The sequence below is a fragment of the Notolepis coatsorum genome, assembly GCF_963971535.1.
Source record: "Notolepis coatsorum genome assembly, chromosome: 17".
Classification (NCBI taxonomy): Eukaryota; Metazoa; Chordata; class Actinopteri; order Aulopiformes; family Paralepididae; genus Notolepis; species Notolepis coatsorum.
This window is the reverse complement of record NC_140181.1, coordinates 16,795,513-16,817,362: the sequence shown is the minus strand read 5'-3', so window position 1 is coordinate 16,817,362 and position 21,850 is coordinate 16,795,513. Positions and strand designations below refer to the sequence as shown.

The window sequence follows — 21,850 nt, the reverse complement described above, 5'->3', positions numbered from 1 at the left end:
CAATGATAGAGCTTTCATATTTGCGAACGCATAAACTACATCTTAAATGATGGCTATGTGTCTAATGTGGCCGTCGCTTATCAATGACTTGTTTGCAGTCAACATTGTCTAAACGGATTATTATTATTATTTTTTTTTATTATATATATATATATATTTTTTTAATCGGTTCATTTCCGTTTTATACCATTTTGAAAAACGCTCGTTTCTTGAAACTTCCAGAAGATTTCAGAAGATTCTGTGATAAATGCCCTTTACTGTAATACACAAAACACTGTCATTTTTCGGCCTATTTATGAATAGTTTTCAAATAAACGCTAGATTATCGATAGTATATGTGTACTTATGCACGCTATAGAAGCGGGCTGAAAAATCGATTCTCTTATTTCCTGATCGCACAGACACACACACACATATGGGACACGTTGATATAGGTGAAAACAGCTCCGATTATCCCAATACTGGTCAAATAGATTCCTTACCTCAGATCAGATGTTCTCCAAAAGGATTATTCCAATTCCTGATCGCCATTCCAAATATCGATCGCGTTTATTGATCCAACGCTGGGTGCTCGAACACATTATTCCACGCTGTTCTGCGGGACCACAAAGACTGCAATCGGCTCCGGTTACTTGCCTGAGAAGTAAAATGTGGATTCCGGACTTTTTTTTTCCCATGCGGTTCATTCAATCCATTCCAAAGGGGTGCAGTACCATCCGGGAGACGATAGGGGGCGGTATTTTTCCAATGGAGCTCAGAGAGCGTTTGCAGCACTAACGTGAGGCTAGATTGATGAAATATGAATGGAAATCGCTAATAAAAGAAATAACGATTAAAAAACTGCATATCTCGTCCCTGGCACTCAACGGTTGGATTGAAATAACGAGCTATCTCGTCCGTGGCACTCAAAGTGTTAAATGTCGATGCCCCGAGGGAGAGTCGAACACGGGTCTCCCACGCCGTGGGCGACAACATAGACCGCTGCACTAAGAGGTGAATTCACTCCTGGGTACCGTATCTATGTGTCTATTAACCCTGTTATGGGGAAGTGAGTTTACAGCCCGCTTACTGCCACAGTCACTTCTCAACACACATGTTTATCGTGACTGTGGATATTACTCACGGACCTCCGTTACACAGGGCTATAACTATATTCTATATTATAGCTATGGATGCAATACTATGGCCCATTTGACATCGAGTATCCATCATTCAAGATGTGAAAAAGAAATAATTTTTCCATCCATACATTCCCGTTTTATACCGTGGTGAATATAAGTATGGTTTTAGAGCGGTTTAGGGTAATTCCTGGGAGGCTAGTAATAGCCTGCGATGTATTATTATACTTAATCCATTGGCATTTCGTCCCTATACACGTTACAATAAAATGTATTGCCAATGAGAGTCCGCGCTGGCAGGTGAAAAGATGAGACAGGCTGCCTCCTCGTGTATCGGAGGGGACACGTGATGCAAGGCTTCTATCCTCCCTACAACAGGCCAGTGGGGGGCATATGCGAGCAACGTTCAAGACAGGGAAGAATTGGCACAGTGGAATTGGGATGGGAGAAAAAGAAATTGAAAAAGAGGATACAAAAAAATGCATATGATTGGTATATAATGTTCCATCATGAATGCATGAAGGGGGGGGGGTTCTGATTAATTGATCGTCAATAACGGCATTCGTTAGTACAACAACATACGCTGATCGGGAGCTTCAGTAGCTCACCACGTACCGCGAGTGCTATTTCAGCGCCGTGGACAACCGCGCTCGCGCGGATCTGGGGCTGAGCGAGTTCGAATCCCGGACTGCAGCCGTGCCTTTCCCAGAGTGTCTTCCCCCCCCATCTGAACCCTTTCAGCCTGCTTCTGTCGGTCGAACTTGACCAAGTATAAATGCGATAAACGTATAAAAGAGCCAGGGAAATGGCCAAAGTTAAAAAAAAAAAAAAAAAAACATACGCTGATCAGGGCGATGGCTATGAAAACAAGGCACAATCAAGCTGAAATTGACGTTAAATTGCTCTTACCTGTGGCCGGTGGGATTCCAAAAAGAATATTCCAATTATTTGATTGCCATCTGGTAGATCGTATGTCCATTTGGCCCACGAGATAACCCACCACAGCATAATGAATCGGGGGTCCCAAAAACGGTTAAATGCGATCGGGTAAAGCCCTTGGTTCAGGTTACTAGAAAAGTCCGCACGGAGGCATTTCATCAACGCACAGCCCCATACACAGAGTCTCAAAGGAAGTGCAACACCGGCCGCATACCACCAGGTGGCGGTATTGGACTTTTGCGATGTCAGACTCATTCTCTATGGTAACACCAGCCTTCCTGGATGGATAATGAATGGAAATAGCGAATAAAAGAAATAAGTGAATGAGTTAACATTGACAATAAAGGGGGGTTTCTGAGCTATTTTCACAAATAAATGCTGGGGCCAATTTTTTTTAGGACTTTCCAAATGTCCAGACCGGAAAGGGGGGCACTGGGCTGAAATCTCACCTAGGGCTCCAAATGTAACAGGGCCGTCCCTGGATAAACAACCGTTTATAGTCTAAGTAAGCCCTAGAGTGGTACCAGTACCTGTATGACTGCGGTGAGGCAGGCCAATGTCCCAGAGATCCCCAGTCGAACCTCGTTCATCCTGTCGACGTCCACCACTGTTGCGTTGAGAGTGTCGTTGAAGTGGCTGAAGGCAGACTCGGGGGCCATGTCGAGGCAGACCATCCCCACCATGATGCTGAGTACTGCGAAGGTACCTGGAGAGAGAGAGGGGGGGTAGAGAGAGAGAGAGGGGGGGTGAGAGAAGAGAGAGAGAGAGTGAGAGGGGGGAGAGGGAGAGAGAAGAGAGAGGGCGGAGAGAAAGAGGGGGGAGGGGGAGAGAGAGAGAAGAGAGAGAGGGGGGAGAAAGAGAGTGAGAGAGAGGGGGGAGAGAGGGAGAGGGGGGGGAGAGAGAGAGAGGGGGGGTGAGAGGGAGAGAAATAGAGGAGAGGAGGGGTGAGAGAGAGGGGGGAGAGGGAGATGGAGGGAGAGAGGTGGGGGGGGAGAGAGAGAGAGGAGGGGTGAGAGAGAGAGAGGGGGGAGAGGGAGATGGGGGGAGAGGGAGAGAGAGAGGGGGGGGAGAGCAAGAGAGAGGAGAGAAAAGAGAGAGAGGGGGGGTGAGAGAGGGGGGAGGGGGATGGTGGAGAGAGAGTGAGAGAGAGGGGGGAGAGAGAGGGGGGGGCAGAGAGCGAGACAGACAGAGAGAGACAGAGACATAGAGAGAGAGAGGGAGGGGGGAGACAAAGAAAGACAGACAGAGAGAGACAGATAAAGAGAGAGAAGAGAGACAAAGAGACAGAGAGAGAGAGAGTGAGAGAGAGAGTGAGAGAGAGAGAGAGCTGTGCTGTAACATCCATCTTCCTTGCCACGCAGCGAGCTGGGAAGAGTCAAGCAGAGTACAGCTGTCCTGCCCTGCACACAAGCCCCGGTGTAACCCATCACTGCCATCGCTTGAAATGGTTGCAGATGAATCATCCGGGCTTACCTGGGACCATCTGGCGAACCGTGCCCATGAAGAAGTAGGGGATGAGGGGGAAGAAGGAGGAGTAGAGGCCATTGACTGGAGGCAGACTGGCCAGTAGGGCAAACGCCATGCCTGGGAGAGGACAGAGCATGGGAAACGGTAAATGGTGCATTTATATAGCAGCTTTTATCCAAAGCGCTTTACAATTTGTTCCTCACATTTCACCCATTCACTCACACACCCGACGGCGGAGGCAACCATGCAAGGTGCCAACCTGCTCATCGGGAGCAATTAGGGGGTTATGTGTCTTGCTCAAGGACACTTTGACAAGCTGCCCGGGAGGAGCGGGAATCGAACCTGGGAGGCTGGGAACCCCCGAGCCCTGCTCTACCTCCACTGTCGCCCCTAAATCCTCTCCTCTGTCTACCTCCACTGTCGCCCCTAAATCATCTCCTCTGTCTGCCACTGTCTGTCGCCCCTAAATCATCTCCTCAGTCGTCAAATAAATCACGGCGAGAGACACAAAAGACCATGAGGAATCGGTAGCACTTAATTCGCCCGTTCATTCATTCATTCAAACCGTCATCTTAACCCGAAAGATCAGTTGAGGTCACACTCATTGGCAACGATGTCGAATTTACATACCAAAAGATTATTAAAACAGATGAATACGAAGGTAAGAAAAAAGGTCAGTAGAACAGCTACATAGCTATATAGAAATAACTTAATTACTAGTTAATCACTATGACAAGTAATTATGCAAAACACTTATCCATAAATACAAATAATTACTCGTCATTATCCAACCCTACGAGAAATTACGGGGTCATCCCTATGTTCCCCGGGTCCTATGTTCCCCGGGTGCGATGTTCCCCGATTGATTGAACATTTTATAAATGTTTATTAATTATTAATGTCCGCCTTGTTTCGAACTGGTTAAGCTTAGGCCCTCTTTCGAAGTTGGTTAAGGTTAGAGTTTGGAATCAGGGCTGGTGGTCTGACTATCTATCGCTACCGGGGAACATAGGACCCGGGGAACATAGACATGCTCCCAAAATTACCAGGTCATCTCTGGTTATTTATAATGTAATGCCTGTAGCACATTTCTCATGTTGGCGTGTTCCTTTGATAAGGCCCAAATTAAATTGACATTAGCAACTTCAGAGACCAGAATGTGGGACCTATAAACACATTTACTTAGCATTGTGAGGCCGAACAACAGGACCCATTGACTATGTAAATGTATTCCAAAAATTTTAAATAAACATTTACAGACTTTTTTTAAATAGCTAAAAGTGATGTTGTAATTTTGCAACCGAGGGTCTCACAGGGTCAAATTAACCTGGCATCACACAGACAGAAGCAGTAAAGACAGAGGAGGGAGGGAGAGGATAGCTAATCTGGCCTCACACAGACAGAAGCAGTAGAGACAGAGGAGGGAGGGAGAGGAGAGCTAATCTGGCCTCACACAGACAGAAGCAGTAGAGACAGAGGGGGGAGGGAGAGGAGGCCTGAATATTTTCCACAACAAAGTTCGTGTTTCCGCGTCTCTGATTGGCCAGGTCATGTGACATGTACGCCCAATCGTGGGACCGCAAGTTTTTGGATGGTTAAGCTTAGGCGCTCTTTCGAAGTTGGTTAAGGTTAGAGTTTGTCTTAGAGCATGGCGATAGAACACCTGCCCTGATTCCAAACTCTAAACCAACTGCGAAAAAGTCACCTAAGCTTAACCAGTGATAAACTAGGCGTTAGGTAGTTTGCAGGCTGTTCGACCCGGAAATAGGCACAGAACTTGCCGTCCCACGATTGGCGCACATGTCACATGACCTGGCCAATCAGAACGCAAAACTCGAACGCGGAAACACAAGTTTGTTGTGGAAAGTATAGACGCGGAGAGGAGAGCTAATCTGGCCTCACACAGACAGAAGCAGTAGAGACAGAGGAGAGAGGGAGAGGAGAGCTAACCTAGCATCACACAGACAGAAGCAGTAGAGACAGAGGAGAGAGGGAGAGGAGAGCTAACCTAGCATCACACAGACAGAAGTAGTAGAGACAGGAGGGAGGGAGAGGAGAGCTAACCTAGCATCACACAGACAGAAGCAGTAGAGACAGAGGAGGGAGGGAGAGGAGAGCTAATCTGGCCTCACACAGACAGAAGCAGTAGAGACACAGGAGGGAGGGAGAGCTAACCTAGCATCACACAGACAGAAGCAGTAGAGACAGAGGAGGGAAGGAGAGGAGAGCTAACCTAGCATCACACAGACAGAAGCAGTAGAGACAGAGGAGGGAGGGAGAGGAGAGCGAACCTAGCATCACACAGACAGAAGTAGTAGAGACAGGAGGGAGGGAGGAGAGCTAACCTAGCATCACACAGACATAAGTAGTAGAGACAGGAGGGAGGGAGAGGAGAGCTAACCTAGCATCACACAGACAGAAGCAGTAGAGACAGAGGAGGGAGGGAGAGGAGAGCTAATCTGGCCTCACACAGACAGAAGCAGTAGAGACAGAGGAGGGAGGGAGTTTGCGGCGAAGTTTGCATACTTCATATATGCGTCTACCTCTTCTTGCTGTCATTACATGCATGTATGTGCATCTTCTGTGTTTGTTTCCTTATTTGATCAATTGCTGTATGAAAAGTACCTGCGGTACATTGAGCGCCTCTACAGTCGCAGAGAGTGCTGGGCACTCAGTTACCGGGGCGCGCGCGGTCTCCTCACCCGGGGAAATAACACAAACAATTATGCTGAAGCAGCGATGCGGTTATGTGGTCCTCGTTTGGATAATATGTAAAGTACAGTTGACAGCTGCGTTGTGTTAACGTTGCAATGTACAGGGAAATAACGTTATGGCGTTGCGAGTTAATCTGGTCCGCGTCGCGATAATATACATGTATTCCATTTCGGCGTCTGAGCGTGGAAAAAGAAAATGCGCATTTGGAGGGCGTTACCGGGGCCAATCGGGGCAAAACGCGGAAGCGCTCTTGCACTCTTCGGCTGGGATTAATATAGACGCGGACAGGAGAGCTAACCCATAGATATATATAGAACAGCTAACCTACAGTAGCATCACACAGACAGAAGCAGTAGAGACAGAGGAGGGAGGGAGAGGAGAGCTAACCTAGCATCACACAGACAGAAGCAGTAGAGACAGGAGGGAGGGAGAGGAGAGCTAACCTAGCATCACACAGACAGAAGCAGTAGAGACGGAGGAGGGAGGGAGAGGAGAGCTAACCTACAGTAGCACCACACGGACAGAAGCAGTAGAGACAGAGGAGGGAGGGAGAGGAGAGCTAACCTAGCATCACACGGACAGAAGCAGTAGAGACAGAGGAGGGAGGGAGAGGAGAGCTAACCTAGCATCACACAGACAGACGCAGTAGAGACAGAGGAGGGAGGGATAGGAGAGCTAACCTACAGTAGCACCACACGGACAGAAGCAGTAGAGACAGAGGAGGGAGGGAGAGGAGAGTTAACCTAGCATCACACAGACAGACGCAGTAGAGACAGAGGAGGGAGGGAGAGGAGAGCTAACCTAGCATCACACAGACAGAAGCAGTAGAGACAGAGGAGGGAGGGAGAGGAGAGCTAACCTAGCATCACACAGACAGAAGCAGTAGAGACAGAGGAGGGAGGGAGAGGAGAGCTAACCTAGCATCACACAGACAGAAGCAGTAGAGACAGAGGAGGGAGGGAGAGGAGAGCTAACCTAGCATCACACAGACAGAAGCAGTAGAGACAGAGGAGGGAGGGAGAGGAGAGCTAACCTACAGTAGCACCACACGGACAGAAGCAGTAGAGACAGAGGAGGGAGGGAGAGGAGAGCTAACCTAGCATCACACAGACAGACGCAGTAGAGACAGAGGAGGGAGGGAAAGGAGAGCTAACCTAGCATCACACAGACAGAAGCAGTAGAGACAGAGGAGGGAGGGAGAGGAGAGCTAACCTAGCATCACACAGACAGAAGCAGTAGAGACAGAGGAGGGAGGGAGAGGAGAGCTAACCTAGCATCACACAGACAGAAGCAGTAGAGACAGAGGAGGGAGGGAGGGGAGAGCTAACCTAGCATCACACGGACAGAAGCAGTAGAGACAGAGGAGGGAGGGAGGGGAGAGCTAACCTAGCATAACACAAGACAGAAGTAGTAGAGACAGAGGAGGGAGGGAGAGGAGAGCTAACGCTAACCTAGCATCACACAGACAGAAGCAGTAGAGACAGAGGGACTGACCCTGGGGCACCTGTATGGTCCCGGCGCTGACTCCACTGAGGACGTCTATCAGCAGGTTGTCCTTCACCTTGTACTTGGGTAACCAGCTGAGGATGGGAAGGTGTCTGAAGACCAGCGCTTTGACTCTGGACCCAGAGCATCTAGTATAGAGAGGCACAAATAGTCAACTCTTAGTATTAAAACTTTTTTTTTTTTTTTTTTTAAAGGAACACGCCAACATTTTGGGAAATGATGGTAAATGGTTGCTTTTTTATATAGCGCTTTTTATTATCCAAAGCCCTTTACAATTTGTTACTCACATTTTACCCATTCATTCACACATTGACGGCGGAGGCAACCATGCAAGTTGCCAACCTGCTCATCGGGAGCAATTAGGGGTTAAGTGTCTTGCTCAAGGACACATCAACACGCTGCCCAGGAGGAGCGGGAATCGAACCGGGAACCTCCGGATTGCCAGACGACAGCTCTACCTCCTGAGCCACTGTCGCCTAGGGATAAGTATAACGATAATTATCGCGATATATTTTAATAATCGATAGAGAAAGGAAAATATATCATTTTTTTATTTTTTTTTACCCAGAGATAGTGGACAGACTTGTCTTTCTTGCCTGCAACTTAAAGTAATGGCTTTGCTTGTCCAAATGACAATTTTATTTTTCTCTTGTCCATTTATTTTGTTTGCTTTCTAATGTAAAATACAGTTTGAAACCGTCTGTACACAGTAGGCTATGTGTGCTAGCAGAGCTAGTCTCCAGTCACGAGGTTTGTCCACCAAAAAAGCACCAAAAGATAGAAAAGAAACGAGCAGAGCCAGAACTGTTCAACTCCCCTGGAGCCACAGCCAGCAGAGAAGCCGGTTTACTTTCGCTTTCAAACCAGCTACAGCCTGAGAACTGAAGTGTGTGAGGGGATGTAACACTAAAGATGGCGGCAACGACAAAGAATTGTTCATCTGTTGTTTAAAAAAAATTTAAATTAAAAAAATAAATGTAATACTTATAACAATATCGATAATTATCGATATCACGTGATATGATATTGTTATCAATATCGTTATCACAATATCATTTTTGGCCATATCGCCCAGCCCTACTGTCGCCCCTATTAGCTTACCGTCTTCTCCAGAGAGAGACAAGAAGATAAATACCAGTTTCCTCTCTGTGCGAAGCTATCTGGCTGCACGTTAGCCTAGCTTAGCACAATGAAGGGAAGCGGACAGTGCCGGTTAGCCTAGGCATTGTCCAACTAACACCTCTCCTGAAGGCTAACCGGCACTGCCCTCTTCCATTCATTGTGCTAAGCTAGGCTAACATGCAGCCAGATAGCTTTCTACTGAACGCACAGAGAGGAAACTGGTATCTATCTTCTTGTCGCTCTCTGGAGAAGACAGTAAGCTTTCCCAAAATGTTGACGTGTTCCTTTAAATAAAAATAAAAGGGCAGGAGATTAAACTAAAGAAATGTTTTGAAAGTTGTCTATGCAGTAAAAATATATGTTGTCTCAAGTTAAAGGAGCACTTCACCAAAAAACAATCACGTTTGACAGTTATTGAGAGTAAATGAGTTTGACTAAGGCCATCAGTGATGTCATCTGGGACATTGGATCCTTGTGTTAATTACAGTAATGGTGTGAAGAATAGTAATACCTTGTCTTATAGGGACTGCTACCTTATCATTTCATTGAGCTGTAATTAACACACAATGCAAGTATTCAATGTCCCAGATGACATCACTGGCGGCCATAATCAAACTCCTTTACTGTCAATAACTGCCAAACTAAATTAACGTGTGCAAAACAGTTTAGAGTTTTTGGATGTGTGTGAGATTATGTGCAAAAATAAATTGGCATTGTTTTTTTTGGTTAAGTGCCCCTTTAAATCATCATAAGTTGTCTCATAGTGAATTTATTTTTGAGGTCACCAGATGGAGAGGGAGAACTTATATGGAAATAACACACATTATACAAATTGTTATTCAATAATAGGCCTGGAGGGGATCTTTAATATTTCCTCTCTCACAATTGACCCATCTCAAGCCCCACCCTATTTTCTTGTTGCTGCCCTGAGGGTGGGGCTTGAGATAGATCAATTAGCTGATTCAACAAACAATAAAAGCCCATTTTAAGACTAATTGAACATGCAAGTTGAGACGAGTTATTATTTTCTAGAGTGTAGGTAGGTGTTATGTATATATATATATATATATATATATATATATAATAAAGGTTCAGGTATTGGCACATCCACTATACAATAACACAGCTCGTCAGAAGAACAGTTTTGAAGGTTTAAAATATATATTAAATTTGAATATTGACTTGTTTCCCAGATAATATTCTCGTACCTGAAGACTTTCTTCACTTTCTCTCCGATCGGAAACGTTCGATTCTTCTTGTCAAACTCTTTGTCAAAGTCTGGGAGGTTATATGCCGGCCGATCAATCACGTAACCTGGGCGGTCCTGGTGCATGTCTGCAGCCTATCAGGAAGCATTTAGACAAACCAGGTGATCAGTGTGTGCATGTGTCAAGTCAAGTCAAGAGTTTTATTTGTCACGGCATACAAGCATACAGTGAAATGCGGGGGGGGGGGTCATGCCCGCAGCGATTGTGCAATAATACAAGTAATAAAAATTTGAATAAGACATGCTAAGGTCCTGCGATAGTGCAATACAGTGTTAGTGCAATACAGTGTTAGCTACGGATGAGGCACTGGGTCTTATGTACACTACTATACAATATACAGTTATACTATATATCCTTATGCTATCTTGCTATATCCATCCATTTACTATACAAGAACCACCGTTTTTTTATTTTATTTATTTTTTTGTGCGTGTGTGCGTGTGTGTATGCGCGAGAGAGAGGTAAAATCAGGCACTTTACTGCAATATATTATTAATCCCAGAAAGTATGGCTTATGTTGGATATACTCAACATGTCAGGTACAGAATTAGTCACTAATCAGATAGTAGTAATACAATGTAAATAGAGGCAAGGAGTTTTCCCAGCATTCCAATAACATTTGAATGACATTTCCGACGCTTACATTTCGTCATTTAGCTGATGCTTTTATCCAAAGCGACTTACAGGTCAGCAGCAGGAAGGGTACAATTCTGGCAACAAAGGGTCAGTAGGATTGTTCGTCAAACAGTGTTGACCTTGAGTGCTACAGTCTTGAGTGCATAGTAAAATGGTAAATGGCTGTATTTATATAGCGCTTTTATCCCAAGCGCTTTACAATGTTTGTTCCTCACATTCACACACAGACGACGGATGCGACCATGCACCCCCACCCCCTCCTAATAGACAGTCTCCTCCCCACCGCATGTATATATTCTCTCCCCACCGTATGTATATTTCTCTCCCACCCACCCACCCCCTCCTAATGTACAGTCCCCTCCCCATCATATGTATATACTCTGTCAGGATCTATGGGTAACAGTACTGTATATTTGAATATCGTATATGTCACAAATGTAACAGTACTAAATACCTGTCATGCATGTTGTGTATGTCATAAATGTCACTATGAATTGAAAATGGGGGACCCTGATGTAAACAAGACAAACGTCTTTCTCTGGTCTGCATCCCCTTAACAATTGTGTGTATTGAGCCGTACTGTATTGTACCCATTCTGCAATCTGTTAAATAAAGTTTTCATTCATTCACCTGCTCATCGGGAGCAATTAGAGGCTTAAGTGTCTTGCTCAAGGACTCTGTGCCACGCCAACGGGGAGGAGCGGGAATCGAACCCGGGAGCCTACCGATTACCAGACGACCGCTACTACCTCCTGGTCCACTGTCCGCACTGTACTCACTACAGTACCTACTGTACAAACACTCACATCAAATCACCACAACCATAGACTATGTTGATATAGTTGACGTACAGCGGTGTACTGAAATGAACTCTCGGAACTTAACCCTTTCACAACCACACTACCAAATGGTTAACCCTTTCACTGCGACAATACAGAAGGTTAACCCTTTCACTGCCACACGGCAAGGGGTTAACCCTTTCACAACCACACTACAGAAGGTTAACCCTTTCACTACCACACTACAGACGGTTTGATTGAAAACTTTATTAACAGATTGCAGAATGGGTACAATACAGTACGGCTCAATACACACAATTGTTAAGGGGATGCAGACCAGAGAAAGACTTTCGTCTTGTTTACATCAGGGTCCCCCATTTTCAATTCATCATAACATATATGACATACAGGTAGACAGTATCGATTCTAGACATCTAGCATCTAGACATTTATGACATACCAGATTTACAAGTATACAGTACTGTTTGTGATACAAAAAGAGTCTAAAAAAAATAGAATTTGAGGGGGAAGAAACTGTACATAGGAGGAGGTGGGGTGGGGGGGGAAACTGACATTGGAGGTGGTTGGGTGGGGGTAGTGTAGTGTGGTAGTGAAGGGGTTAACCTGCTGTAGTGTGGTAGTGAAAGGGATAACGGGAAACACCGTTGTGGTATTTTACCTCTTGGCTTCCTAATCTGACCTTGGAGGAGCTGGCAACACTGTGTGCAACACTAATGCACTCGAGCAGCTTGAGGTAAACAGTAGCGCGCGCACACACACACGTGTTCACTCTACCCTCACGCATCTTATGGCACAACGGAGGAACTCTCAAGATCACGTTTCACTCGACGTCTGAATCAATCAATCAAACCCTATACGATAATCAAATGACCAGTTACATCAGTACAATAATGGTATCAATGTTGTAATACAGTGACCATTTCTGACCGTATCTGGAGGAGTGAACAAAGTACAGTGGTCTGAAGTCGAAGATGGATGGATGCACTCTTTATATTAAACTGATTACTAGCCGACAATAAGCTTAATTTGCCGTTGGTTGGTAATAGTCAACGGAATTAGCAAGAGGTGTGATTGATTGATTGAATTGATTGAAAACTTTATTAACAGATTGCAGAATGGGTACAACGCAGTACAGCTCAATACACACAATTGTTAAGGGGATGCAGACCAGAGAAAGACGTCTTGTTGACATCAGGGTCCCCCATTTCAAGTACGTCAAGTTTATTAAATCTGCCCGATATGAAACGGCAATCTCGGATTTATAATGATGTATATTCCTTATTGGGGGAGAAATGCAACCAAAAGTAATCTTGTAAACCCCAGATAATCCATACAGTCGATCAGATCCCAACAGGAGGCAGAGCTGGAGTCATCAGTGTTATTAAAATATGATGATAAGCAGCTCTTCTTATCAGTAAGACAGTGTGAGGGGTACATAAAATCAAACATACCTTATAGTTGGACCACGATTATACCTGGTGGCATTGGTCTCAGGTGTGGAGATACTTCTTCTCTTCAACCAGCTGTGTCAATTATTGGTCTCTTACTGATGAATGGAGTTCTGCTCACACCCACAACAACACCTTGAGGGGGCGGAGCCTAGACAGTGACAAATACACAGTCCCACTCTGTGTGTAAATTATACCAAGTCATTTTGGGTAGGGCTCTTTTTGTTAAAGACAATTGTTAGTGACCCAGATTTCTTTTAGGAGAGGGGGGGGGGGGCTCAAGGGTCATTCTGGGGGGGGGGGGCTATAACCTAACTAGTAGTAGAACTAAATTTAAATGGGCACAGTGGATTGAGTTGTTAACTACTTTGTTGACATTGTGAGGTCGGGTTAACTACTGGAACAAAAATGTTGACTGTACTAGAAAAGAAAATAGTTTATATTTTCTTCCGCTTCTTCTCTCTTGTGTGTGAAACCCTTTCAACTAACCCCACCCCTCTCCCTGTCATATGAGAGATTCTGCTCTGACAGACTCATTGTTTTGAGTGGTTGTCTCGTCCCAGTAAAGTTGGTAAATGGTCTTAGGAGATTTAACCGTTTGAGATAAACAACAATAAAAAAAAATAGGTCTTGACTGTTTTAATTAAGGTTGTGGAAGGTATAGCTCCAGGTTTACCACTCTCTCTCTCCTGGGTTACAACAAGCACACAGCAGCGATACCTTGACTCGGGTCTCTCCTTCCTCATCTGTATCTGTAACCTATAGTCCATTCAATCTCTCCATTGTTGTCCTCTGTCGCCCTCCAGGTAGGTCACGCCTCTGGGCGCACGTGCTTCCTACCAGCCTCACACTCACACCGCCGTCCCACGTCTGACGACAGGTGTTACAGCGCTAACCATGAGAGTCCGACCCGTTAGCCAAGGGCAAGCAAGCAAGTCTAGACATCCACGGTCACTACACTAATAAGCTCCTTGGATATTGCTCAGATATAAGCTCCTTACATCTGGATGTAACAGTACTGTATATCTGTTTGTTGTGTATACATGTCATAAGTGTCATGATGAATTGAAAATGATGGACCCTGATGTAAACAAGACGAAAGTCTTTCTCTGGTCTGCATCCCCTTAACAATTGTGTGTATTGAGCCGTACTGTAGTGTATTGTACCCATTCTGTTTATCTGTTAATAAGGTTTTCAATCAATCAATCAATCAATCAATCCTAGTAGACACCCCCCCCAACCCCTGGTGCCTTCAACCTGCCTGGCCCTTACCTGCCAGGGCTGTGCACAGACATTGTGGGGGGCAGGGGCTGGACCGAACAGCCCTCACACTCTTTATGGTAAATGGCTTTATCTCCCCTTCAAATCTCCTTCTCCTTCATAATGAGGCCACTCCAACTCTGCCCACATGGGCTTGGAGAGAAAAGTACTTTATATGTGGATACTGGATAAGGTGTCTTTTCTTTGTGGATACTACTACTACATTTACATTTACATTTAGTCATTTAGCTGACGCTTTTATCCAAAGCGACTTACAAGTTCTGTACGACAAGTCACCAGGAAGGGCACAACTCTATCAGCTGAGTAACACTGTTCATCAAAGTGTTGCGTGCTACAGTGTAGGTTAGTTTATTAGGACAAGTGCATGATAATACGGTTAGTTAGGGTTAGATTTGTGGAAGGTAACTATTATTTCCCTCTTTATATTTGATAGAATTTCAATAGATTCTTTGTTTAAAACCAGCCACAAAACAAGGGTACCTTTTGACTCTGAGGCCTCTGCTATTGCTATTGAATGTACTATCTAAAGAAAAAGTATGCATTCTACATGACGTTTGTGTATTCCAGTGCTTGGGAGCGTTCAAACCTCGGTCCATTGACCTCTGACATTGACCTTTGTTAATGTTAAAGTGGTATGTGGTCCAGTTATACTGCTCTGATTAAAGGTTATGTTAAAGTGGTATGTGGTCCAGTTATGCTGCTCTGATTAAAGGTTATGTCAAAGTGGTGTGTGGTCCAGTTATGCTGCTCTAATTAAAGGTTATGTTAAAGTGGTATGTGGTTCAGTTATGCTGCTCTGATTAAAGATTATGTTAAAGTGGTATGTGGTCCAGTTATGCTGCTCTGTTAAAGGTGATGTTAAAGTGGCGTGGTCCAGTTATGCTGCTCTGTTAAAGTTTCTGTTAAAGTGGTATGTGGTCCAGTTATGCTGCTCTGATTACATCCTCTTGAAGTTCAACAATGCTTCAGTTTTCATTCTATTTATTTACTGTTCTGTAAAAGTGTTGTTGAATGTAATGTTTTATGTTTTGTGTGGACCCCAGGAAGACTAGTTGTTGTCATGCAACAGCTAATGGGGATCCTAATAAACTCAATAAACTCAATGCAGGACCTCTTTAGGGGGTCTTTAATCGGCATGCAACGAACTGGACATGCAATTGGAGCGGCACACACACACCAGGATACACACACACACACATGCATTGTCTTTCCTCAGTCGCCGATGCGATAGAGTCTCTGCGCCTAACCCATCCTGTCGTCCTTCCCCCCATGGGCAGCCGGGAGCAGATAGGGCGTCAACGTGAGCCGTGCCCCGGGGACCAATCCAAGTGCTCCTGTCCGTCTTCATCAAGGACGCCACAGCGTTAGCGATCTGTTGTTGTGCATGTTTTTCCATTTGGGTTTATCTTATCGGGGGGGAAACCCTTGCGAGCATGGGGAGAACATGCAAACTCCACACAGAAAGGCTTGGGAGGTACCCCACCTGGGTACCTGGCATCAGGGAAACCTGGTCCCCAAGCGGGAATCGAACCCTGGATCTTCTTGCTGTGAGGCAACAGTGTTAACCACTACACCACCGTGCCGCCGGGTTGACAGGCTTCAGATTTGAAAGTACATAATCTTCATATACATTTCTGCCATGTTTGCTATGCAAAATCCTTTTCTTCAAAGTAACTACAGTAGTAACTGATGGGTTCAGATAAATGTAGTGGAGTAAAAAGTACAATATTTCCTTTGAAATGTAGTGGAGTGAAAGTACAAAGTTCCATAAAATTTAAATACTCACGTAAAGTACAAGTAGCTCAAAATTGTACTTAAGTACAGTACTTGAGTACAAATACTTAGTTACTTTCCACCACTGCCAGTCATCCCACTGCGTGTTGACTGCCAGGCGCGTGGGCTATCCCTCCCGCTGGCTTTGTGGTACATAATTGTAAGTAGTGTGACCAACAAAATACTTGTGTAGCGTCAGTTCAATGACATGTCGATGTACAGGTTTACATTCTTGCGCTCATTCATGTCATGATATCTAGTCATGATCTGTGATTGTTATAGTAAAGAGTATACCTTTTGTTTTCACTTTGAATTGAGTGGTATTTTATGTCACGTCACATCATCATTGTACATGTTGTCATTTTGTATTACATTGCAGATCTTTTTTTTATAGTATATATACAAAGTAGTTTGAACTATCGGTAACTTTAGTTAACCGATGTATCTCTTGACAGATAAGATAAGATATTCCTGTATAGATCCCCTTTGGGGAAATTCAGGCATCATAGCAGCATGGGGGAGGGGGGAGGTACAGGTATGGGCAGGGTAATAGCAGAGACTCCAGAGAGACAGATATTTATAGGCAATACAATGTACAGGTTCTTCCCCCTCAAATGTATATATTCTCTTTTAGAAACTCTGTCTGTAAATAAACAGTACTGTATATTTGTATATCTTGTATGTCATAAATGTCTGGATGTAACAGTACTGTATATCTGTATGTCATAAATGTTACGATGAATTGAAAATGGGGGACCCTGATGTAAACAAGACAAAAGTCTTTCTCTGGTCTGCATCCCCTTAACAATTGTGTGTATTGAGCCGTACTGTATTGTACCCATTCTGCAATTTGTTAATAAAGTTTTCAATCAATCAATCAACAATTTGATCTGAATATAAAAATATGAGAAAAACAGTGTAAACAAAGGTGCAGATGAGGGTCTGTATGCCATATCGGTTATAGTATACGTTACAATAAATATAGGCAATAAAGAATTTGAATCTGAATATATACTATGAATAGGAGTAAAAGTAAATTATACAACATGGTAGTTTTATGGTATAGGGTAGTATACACGCTATCTGTCAATGTATCTCAGACAGCTGACAGATATATTGACAGATAGCTTTGCTGTAGTTCAACTTCTTCCAGTGTGAAATAACAGGCAGCTCGCAAAAAATAATGCTTCCAGAGCAGGTTTCCTCAATGCTGCTCGATATCATTGAAGGGAAATTCGGCGGGAAAATCTGTTTACAATAATGGCCGATTTGTGATGGTGGCACAATCGAGTCCCTTTGTTTTGAGAAGTGGTGTTAGGTAGCAGCAGCACCTACTGTAGATACAGGACTGACACGCTGCACCCTGACCCTTCAGGACAACATCAACACCTTCTGTCGTACAAGACGCCCCCTGGCTGTGTGCTATTATTCTCCTTGTCTTGTCCACTTTGTAACAAAAAAGTGCATCTGCCTTTATAGTGTACGATCGACAAACTGGATTTACGATTTGATGCTTGATTTGGCACACAAAAGGCTGTTGTTGTTGCTGTTGTTGTTGTTGTTGTTGTTGTTGTTGTTGTTGTTGTTTATGTTTATTTAAAGGATCCCCATTAGAGACACATGAAAGAGCCTCTAGTCTTCCTGGGGTCCCAGGACAAAACAAATACAATACAAATGTACAACTAAAAATACAAATTAAAATAAAACAAAACACTAAAATTAAAAATGAATACAAATATACAGATTCACATTATAAAAATCAAATCTAACATTCCAGTCAAATAATAAAATAAAAAAAATACACAGATAACAGTTACATACTTGACAAGTTTGCAAGATATCTCTTATCTTCTTTTAAAGTCATTTTGTTATGTATTGTAGATAAGATGTTTTTCGGCAGAGCATTCCAGAGTACTATTGACATATTATGCCAGTGAGTTTGAGAAAATTAGATTTTGGTGCTGTTTTTGTTCTGATGTTACCAGAAGCGGCCCCTCTAGTGTTGTAACCAAGTTCAGAAGTCGTTTGCAACTGATGAGCCAAGCTAGATGGCTTACCAGTGCTGCTAATGTTACTGTTGCTGCTGCTGTTGCTGCCGTCTGAAACAGTCTACTGTGTGTGTAGTAACGTCTGTGTCTGCTCATGTAACGGGGAAGCCCGTGGGTATGTCCACAGTCACGGAAACAGGTGTGTTGACGAGTGACTGTGGCAGTGCGGGCTGGTAAATTAAACTCACTTCCCCATAACAGGGTTAACAGACGCATAGGTACGGTAGTTAGGAGTGAATTCACTTCTTAGTGCAGCGGCCTGTGTCGTTGCCCGCGGACGCCCCTGTTCGACTCCCCCTCGGGACATTCTCATTTAACATCAAACACAACGCAGACCCAGTATGATCCGTCACACTCACATGTATTCTTGTAATACGTCTTTGTGGTTTGTTTATGTTCCTCCTCTGTTTTGAAGCTCTGCTTTTCAGTTCTGTGTTTAAGCTTTGCCCATTATAATTCACATTCAGTTACTGAACATGGCAAATAAAGTCAACTTGAACCTCTATATTCTTCATTCAATATTCATACACTGACAGGCTACAGTTACTGTAGGACAATATCAATCAACACCTGTATCTTATATCATACAGGATGTATACTGACAGACTGCAGACTACAGTCAGGACAATAGCAATCAACACCTGTATCTTATATCATACAGGATTTACACTGACAGGCTACAGACTAGACAGTTTTATTGATAAGAATGAGATATGATAGCCAGTATGGATTCAGAACTAACAGATCCCCATCAATGGCTCTCATGCAGGTAGCAGAAGAGTTAACAAATTATTTTTATTAGGCGGTCAGGTGGCGTGGCGGAGATTGCGTTCGTCACCAACCCCGGAGACGCTGGATTCGCCTGTTCGAATCCAGCTCACAGCTCCGGGGGTTGTCACCAGCTTGGCTGGCCGTTCACACTAATACAATTGGCAGTATTAGAGGGTGGGAGAAGCTGGCGGGGTGGGTCCGGGTCGTTGTAAACAGCGACTCCTACAGTTCGGTCGGGGCGCCTGCTAAGCACGGATAGGATCTAAGGGCGGTAGTGTGATCCTTCCACACGTTACACGCTCTCAGTGAGAGTCTGCGCTGCCAGGTGAAAAGAAGCGGTTGATTGGCTAGACGTGTGTCGGAGGAAGCACGTGGTAGCCTCCACTCTCCCAGACCGACTGTGGGGGGTAAGTGCGCAGCGACCAGGAAGGGGATTGGGAATTGGCATAACGACTCACATTGGGATGGGAGAAAATCGGAGGAAAAAGGAGGGGGAAAAAGATAAAAAAAAAAAAAAATTAATCCTAATTTTCTCCGCCTGATTTTTCTGTGTTTTTTCCTCCCATCGCAATTTAGTCGTTATGCCAATTCCCCCCCCTCCCCTACCTGGTCGTTGTGCGCATGTGCCCCCTACTGGTCGGTCTAGGGAGCCCTGAGTTCTACCACATGCTTCCTCCGACACATGCGGAGACAGCCAGCGGCTCTCTTTTCACCTGGCAGCACGGACTCTCATTGGTGAAGTGTAACGCGTGGGAGGTCACGCTGCCTTCACCACTTCCTGTCTTTTGCTGTGCAGGCGCCCAGACCTGACCTGTAGGAGTCGCTGTCCAAAACGCCAGATTACCACCCACGACTTCCCTCCCGCTAACTCAGCCAAACGAGTTAGTATGACGGCTGGCCCAAGCCGGAGGCAATGCTGACACCTGGATTCGAGACCGGAGTCTCTCGCATTGGTGACAAGCGCAATCTCCGCTGCGCCACCCAGCCGCTAGAGTTAACAAATTCAATTGATAATAAACAGTATGCAGTTGGAGTTTTTATTGATCTGAAAAAGGCGTTCGATACCATTGATCATGACATCTTACTCAGGAAACTTGAAAAGTATGGAATTAGAGGGGTAGGGCTCAGTTGGATAAAAAGTTACATAGAAAATAGGAAACAATGTGTGCAGACGGGGGAGACCAGATCATCCTGCAAAGTGATAACGTGGGGTACCGCAAGGATCCATTTTAGGCCAGAAATTATTCATATTGTATATCAATGATATCATTGCTGTTTCTGATGAACTTAAATTTGTCATTTTTGCAGATGATACTAAAAAAATGTTGTTCAGGTGCAGACCTTCAACAGTTGCTTTTGCAACAATATCAACACAGCCTACAGTACTTTTTTTTTTTTTTTTTTATCTTTTTCCCCCTCCTTTTTCCTCCGATTTTCTCCCATCCCAATGTTAGTCGTTATGCCAATTCCCAATCCCCTTCCTGGTCGCTGCGCACTTACCCCCCACAGTCGGTCTGGGAGAGTGGAGGCTATCACGTGCTTCCTCCGACACACGTCCAGCCAATCAACCGCTTCTTTTCACCTGGCAGCGCGGACTCTCACTGAGAGCGTGTAGCGTGTGGAAGGATCACACTATCCCACTTAGATCCTATCCGCGCTTAGCAGGCGCCCCGACCGAACTGTAGGAGTCGCTGTTTACAACGACCCGGACCCACCCCGCCAGCTTCTCCCACCCTCTAATACAGCCAATTGTATTAGTGTGAACGGCCAGCCAAGCTGGTGACAACCCCCGGAGCTGTGAGCTGGATTCGAACAGGCGAATCCAGCGTCTCCAGGGTTGGTGACGAACGCAATCTCCGTTACGCCACCTGACCGCCCACAGTACTAAATGACACACACACACACAGAGTGATCGATTAATTATGCGTATAGACCTATAGCAGATGATAATATATCAACCTGAATTTCCTATCATATAGGAATTCCACCATAACACACATCCTGGCTTAGAGACGCAATGACACAATAGCCTAATGCAAGTACATTGTGTTTTCATGATGAGAACTAAGTAGGCCTACCTTATGCGATGAGAAAAGACTCCACCATATCGCTGGCCGTCTCCCCTAATAAAGCTGGATCTGTAACGTTGTTGAACCAGTTATCAGTCCTCCTGCATTTATAGGAGTGAGGTTCCATCTGTGATTTATAGACCTGGGGAGTGAGGTTCCACCTGTAATGTACAGTAGCCAACTAGCCACCCACTGAAGATCAAATGAATGAATTTGTTTATTTTGAAGATAAATTATAAACAAAATAAATTGGTTTAATAAAACAATAAAGTAATAAACAGATGAAACAACAAACAAGCGAAACAGTAATGTTCGAAAAGGAGTAGGATGAAGTGTAAACGTATGTGTTCCTATACCCCCTTCACGTTCTATTATCTTATATATATAGAAAATATTATGAAAAGAAAATATCAGTAATACTAATGATAATCCTGCCGAGCACTATAGCCCCTGCACAGGGACGCCAGGGCTCAAGCGGTCAACAAAACGCCTCCTCATCCATATACCTCTGAGATATAATCCTTTTATGTTTTTTTTAAGTAATTTATATTTGTATCTAAAGTATGTAATCTTTACAGAAGTATAAAAAAAAAAAAAAGGAAAAAAAGGATTACAGCCAAACCGTATTGTGTAGATTCATAATCTTTGACGGAGGTATATATAATAAAATTCTTACTATTGTTACTACTGTGTTTCATATCATAATCTTTATTCAATTCAATTTATTTGTAAAGCCCAAAATGACAAGGTAATGCCCCCATGAGGTGGACAAGTCTTCTTTAAACAAGTCAAGAAGAAACATCACAATAAATCAAGAACAAAAGCCACCATAAAAATCCAAATATGCAACACTCCAAGACTTTCCCCACAATGAGACACCAGAGGGAAG

General features: G+C 44.3%; 1 protein-coding gene across 1 annotated transcript in view; it reads right to left on the bottom strand.

Moving 5' to 3' along the window:
• The window catches only part of LOC311243947 (solute carrier family 26 member 9-like), a gene marked incomplete at both ends in the record, with an annotated part of 79,239 nt that extends 69,039 nt beyond the window's left edge, over positions 1-10,200 (bottom strand). The window contains 4 exons of the mRNA XM_084333354.1: positions 2,588-2,763; positions 3,531-3,641; positions 7,734-7,873; positions 10,076-10,200. Of these exons, the coding sequence (XP_084189480.1) occupies positions 2,588-2,763; positions 3,531-3,641; positions 7,734-7,873; positions 10,076-10,200 (552 nt within the window). The remainder of the gene's footprint in view (positions 1-2,587; positions 2,764-3,530; positions 3,642-7,733; positions 7,874-10,075) is intronic.
• Between the last annotated feature and the right edge of the window lie 11,650 nt (positions 10,201-21,850).